The 6,000-nt window shown below is 42.8% G+C and overlaps 1 protein-coding gene across 6 annotated transcripts in view; it reads left to right on the top strand.

The window, feature by feature from the left end:
- Positions 1–342: 342 nt before the first annotated feature.
- Positions 343–6,000, top strand: part of GRIA2 (glutamate ionotropic receptor AMPA type subunit 2) — a 238,519-nt gene continuing 232,861 nt past the window's right edge. For 2 of the 6 annotated variants that reach the window (XR_016311762.1, XR_016311763.1), the window contains exons 1-2: positions 345–1,243; positions 1,552–1,692. Coding sequence is in view for 4 of the 6 variants with exons in the window: in XM_089670410.1 (XP_089526536.1) it covers positions 1,132–1,243; positions 1,552–1,692 (253 nt within the window). In the remaining 2 variants the exon portion in view is untranslated. Of the gene's footprint in view, positions 1,244–1,551; positions 1,693–6,000 lie in introns of all 6 variants that reach the window. The other 4 variants (XM_089670407.1, XM_089670408.1, XM_089670410.1 and 1 more) reach the window with 3 other exon arrangements.

The following is a 6,000-nucleotide window of genomic DNA, read 5'->3' as shown; positions in this document are numbered from 1 at the left end:
AACTTTCTCCCCCAGATTGTTGAAGACACTTGATTTTGAAATCCATGAACCTCTCAGCAGATTGATTTAATTAGAGCTGTGACAGAGAATTCCTCACATTCTTTCTGCCTCCAATAATTCTTTCCAAAACCAATGAGCAGCAGTTCCCTCATAACAATCATTAGGAAAGTGCACTTCCATTTTGGGTAAAAACCATAAAGGCAGCCAATCAAATAAAACATTTTCAAGCCATGTAATTACTGGCAATTTAGTGAAACGCTAGCTGTTGGACCTGGATTTCTATAAAAGGCTGAGTTCTTCACATGATCCCATTTATTTCGCTTGCCTTGCCTTTGACAGCACACGAGATCTTTGTCTCCAGAACTAGCTACCTGGAATTAAAAAAAAAAAAGACAGAAGGGAGAGATAGGAATTTAGCTAAGGAATACTTTTGTATTGACTTTATTCTTTTTTTTTTTCTTTTTTTTCCCTTTTGAAATGCACTATGCTCCTGTTCTGCATCCCTTTGAATGAACTGAAGAGACTTGATCGCACGCAGGGCTGGTAGACGGAGGTGATCGCCTTGGCTGTGCGCCGTCGGGGTGAGCAGAGCGCAGTGCGCAGCAGTAGAAGAGCGCAGCAGCGGGGCATCAGCTGGCCGGCTATTGGCTGATGCGCCTGAGCTCGCTGTCCGTGGTGCTGAAGCTGAGCCTGGTCCGCTGGCAGCACACAGTGCAGTGAGCGGAGCGGGATAGCGGGGCGCTGTGACACTACAGCTAGCTTGCTCCGGAAGGAAGGGGGTAGCGGAGAGGTGCTGCTGCTGCTGCTGGAGGTGGGGGGGACATTGTGCACTGCTCTCTCTGCTCGCTCCCGCTGCGCGCTCACGTCTGCATCTGCCAGCCTCTCTGTGTGAGTGTCTGAATGAACAATACTGAGACACTGGGACCACATCACCAACAACTGCATCCAAGCCTTCTTTTTAATTCAGGAACCAGGGCAACCATCATCCTCAGCTGCTCCACCGGTCCTCTTCATTTTTTTTTTTAAATTCGGGTTCCCAATGATTGCACCGCTCTACAGCTGATCTGAATCGACAGATTGCTACATTTTTTTTTCTTCTTGGATCTGTTTTTTTTTTTTTTTTTTTTCTGAATGATCCGATTTTTTTTCTTGGAGATGCAAAAGATTATGCCTATTTCTGTCTTCCTGGTTCCTGTTCTATGGGGACTGATCATTGGAGTCTATTCGAATAGCATACAGATAGGTAAGCCTGCCTTGTGTCTGGGTTTCTTCTTCGGGTCTTTAGGAACAGGCTAGGGCTTGGGGTGATGGGGTAGATGGGAATGCACCATTCACTCTGCCTATGGATGGCGAGCCCTGATCAAGGCTTTGGAGGCAGTTGCTATGCAATAACGCTGGCCATCAGATCAGCTGTCAGCACAGGGAATGGCTATGCATGGGCACTCTATGTATCAAGAATAGACTGATTTTAGTTTTTATTACTTTATTATTATTATAATATTTTTTACTGTTCAATGTGTAAAATGTCATTTGTGTGCCATCTCTTTCCAGGAGGGTTATTTCCAAGGGGTGCAGATCAGGAATACAGTGCATTTCGAGTAGGGATGGTTCTATATTCCAATTCAGAGTTTAGGCTGACGCCCCATATCGACAATCTGGAGGTAGCTAACAGCTTTGCCGTCACCAATGCTTGTAAGTAATGAATATTCATCTTCTTATCGTCCTTTATTAAGTCCAGATGCAGCTGATTTCATGGAGGATGTTGATTTTCCACCATGCTTGTGTTACATGCAATGATCATGCCTGACCCTCTATATGTATACTTCATATATATACAGTATATACACACACACACATATATATATATATATATACACACATCCGACAGCTTCCTATGGCTGGCTGCATTGATCTTTACACCAGGTCCTCCTAGGTGATTGGCATGCAGCAAAGCGGACCTGTCACCAGACCAGTGCATTCCACTACATGCTGGTACACAGCACCAGCTACCTGCCTTGTAGATCTAACCTGATAGCTTTTCCCATCCTATCATATATAGTTCAAGCAAAGTGGTGGCCAGTTCTGCTAACTATGAGCAGATGTCGATGGTGTTCAGCCATTTTCTCCAGTGTTAGCTTTATAGTGACATGCTCTGCTAAGCCATCAGGGAAAATAGATGGAGAAGAAGAAGAATTCATCTCATGGATGATTTTTTTTTATATGACGTGCTTTGGTAACCCCTCTCATGGCTACAACTACCATCTTGTTACTGCAACCCCCCCTTGTAATTACAGCTCATAAACTGTTCTATTTATAGATGCCTATGGAAAGCCACTGATTGATCGCCTCTCTAGATAATCCCATTGATTAGCAATTGCAAACAAATTAATTTCCCTAACTTGCATGGCATTTGATAGAAATGTGTATGGGCTGCATTTTGACAGTTTATGGCTTAGATATGGCAGGGATCGATACAGGGGGGATCAATTGCACCAATTCCACCTTTTGTGTTGGTCCACCTTAGCAGGCATGCAGTCGCAATCAGAACTGTCTGATCTGCAGCACAAGTCAGAATGGATCACTCCTATAGGGTAGTGCTGTATAAAGGCCACCGATTTCTAATGGCGACCTGATGACTTCTGCTATCCGACTATGTCCTAGCTAGGAAATATCTACCGTACTGGAGAGGAAAATCATTTAATACTAGGGATCTGTTATTGGGAAGAGAGTGCAAAGCCAGATTCCCATGCTGGAACTCAGCATATATAGAGTATATATGGGGCCCAGGACTATACTGTACAGAGGATACATTTCACTCTTCTACTGTATATGGTATCATCTATGGTATATAGGGCCCAGGACTGTAAAGAGGATGACTCTCACTCTTCTACTGTATATGGTATCATCTATGGTATATAGGGCCCAGGACTGTACTGTATAGATGATAAATCTCACTCTTCTACTGTATATGGTATCATCTATGGTATATAGGGCCCAGGACTATACTGTACAGAGGACGAATCTCACTCTTCTACTGTATATGGTATCATCTATGGTATATAGGGCCCAGGACTATACTGTACAGAGGACGACTCTCACTCTTCTACTGTATATGGTATCATCCATGGTATATAGGGCACAGGACTATACTGTACAGAGGACAAATCTCACTTTTCTACTGTATATGGTATCATCTATGGTATATAGGGCACAGGACTGTACTGTGCAGAGGACGACTCTCACTCTTCCTCTGTATATGGCATCATCTATGGTATATAGGGCCCAGGACTATACTGCGCAGAGGATGACTCTCACTCTTCTACTGCATATGGTATCATCTATGGTATATAGGGCCCAGGACTATACTGCGCAGAGGATGACTCTCACTCTTCCACTGTATATATCATCTATGGTATATAGGGCCCAGGACTATACCATACAGAGGATGACTCTCACTCTTCTACTGTATATGGTATCATCTATGGTATATGGGGCCCAAGACTATACTGTACAGGGGGTGACACTCACTCTTCCACTGTATATGGTATCATCTGTGTTATATAGGGCTCAGGACTATACTCTACAGAGGATAACTCTCACTCTTCCACTGCATATGGCATCATCTATAGTATATGAGGCAAGGACTATACCGAACATAGGATGACAACAACTCATCTGTTATATAGTATCATCTATAGTATATATATCATCTATAGCATATAGGGCACAGGAGGTTACTGAACATATGATAACACAAGCCAATCTACTGTATGGTATCATCTATAGTATATAGGACCCAGGGCTGTACTGTACATAGGATGACAATGACTAATATACTGTATATTATCATAAATAGTATATGGGGCCCAGGACTATACTGAATAGAAGATAATTCTGACTCTTCTACTGTTTGGTATCACCTATGGTATATGGGCCGCAGTCAGGGCTATACTGTACATAGTATGACTCTGACTTATCTGCTGTACTCTATCATCTATAGCATATGGGGCACAGGGCTATATTGTGCAAATGACACCGGCTCATCTGCTATATGGTATAATCTATAGTATATGGGGCTTAGGACTATACTGTACATAGGATGAGATAAGCCAATCTACTGTATGGTATCATCTATGGTATATAGAAACCAGGACTATACTGTACATTGGATGACACCAACTCATCTAATGTACGGTGTCATCTATATAATACAAGCACATGAGTATACATTGTACATTGCATGACACCGACTCATTTATAGTATATATGGCATGGGAATACATTGTACATGGGATAACGGGATAACACTGACCAATGTACTGTATGATATCATCTATAGTATATGGGGCACAGGACTATATTGTACATAGGGTGACTCTAATTGTATATAGGATTACACCGACTTATCTGCTGTATTGTATCACCTATAGTATATGGGGTGCAGTGATATATATATATATATATATATATATATATTGTATATAGGATGGCACCGACTCATCTGCTGTATCACCTATAGTATATGGGGCGTAGTGATATATACTGTATATAGGACGGCACAGACTCATCCGCTGTATGGTATCGCCTATAGTATATGGGGCGCAGTGATATATACTGCATATAGGACGGCACCGACTCATCCGCTGCGTGGTATCGCCTATAGCACATGGGGCGCAGTGATATATACTGCATATAGGACGACACCGACTCATCCGCTGTGTGGTATCACCTATAGCACATAGGGCGCAGTGATATATACTGCATATAGGACGACACCGACTCATCCGCTGTGTGGTATCACCTATAGTATATGGGGCGCAGTGATATATACTGCATATAAGACAACACCGACTCATCCACTGTATGGTATCACCTATAGTATATGGGGCGCAGTGATATATACTGCATATAGGACAACACCGACACATCTGCTGTGTGGTATCACCTATAGCACATGGGGCGCAGTGATATATACTGTATATAAGACAAGACCGACTCATCCACTGTATGGTATCACCTATAGCATATGGGGCGCAGTGATATATACTGTATATAAGACAACACCGACTCATCCACTGTATGGTATCACCTATAGCACATGGGGCGCAGTGATATATACTGCATATAGGACGACACCGACTCATCCGCTGTGTGGTATCACCTATAGCACATAGGGCGCAGTGATATATACTGCATATAGGACGACACCGACTCATCCGCTGTGTGGTATCACCTATAGTATATGGGGCGCAGTGATATATACTGCATATAAGACAACACCGACTCATCCACTGTATGGTATCACCTATAGCATATGGGGCGCAGTGATATATACTGTATATAAGACAACACCGACTCATCCACTGTATGGTATCACCTATAGCACATAGGGCGCAGTGATATATACTGTATATAAGACAACACCGACTCATCCACTGTATGGTATCACCTATAGTATATGGGGCGCAGTGATACATATTGTATATAGGATGACACCAATTCATCTGCTGTTACACCTATAGTATATGGGGCACAGTGATGTATATTGTATATAGGACGGCACCAACTCATCCGCTGTATGGTATCACCTATAGTATATGGGGCGCAGTGATGTATACTGTATATAGGATGACTCTCATCCGCTGTATGGTACCACCTATAGTATATGGGGCGCAGTGATGTATACTGTATATAGGACGGCACCGACTCATCCGCTGTATGGTATCACCTATAGTATATGGGGCGCAGTGATGTATACTGTATATAGGATAAATCTCATCCGCTGTATGGTACCACCTATAGTATATGGGGCGCAGTGATGTATACTGTATATAGGATGACTCTCATCCTCTGTATGGTACCACCTATAGTATATGGGGCGCAGTGATGTATACTGTATATAGGATGACTCTCATCCTCTGTATGGTATCACCTATAGTATATGGGGCACAGTGATGTAACTGTATATAGGACAACTCTGACTCATTTGCTGTATGGTAT

The sequence above is a fragment of the Staurois parvus genome, unplaced genomic scaffold (assembly GCF_062004578.1).
Source record: "Staurois parvus isolate SC_StPar_1 unplaced genomic scaffold, SC_StPar_1.0 ptg000090l, whole genome shotgun sequence".
NCBI classification, from domain to species: domain Eukaryota; kingdom Metazoa; phylum Chordata; class Amphibia; order Anura; family Ranidae; genus Staurois; species Staurois parvus.
Note: the sequence above shows the minus strand (reverse complement) of the source record. Positions and strands in the feature narration are given on the sequence as shown.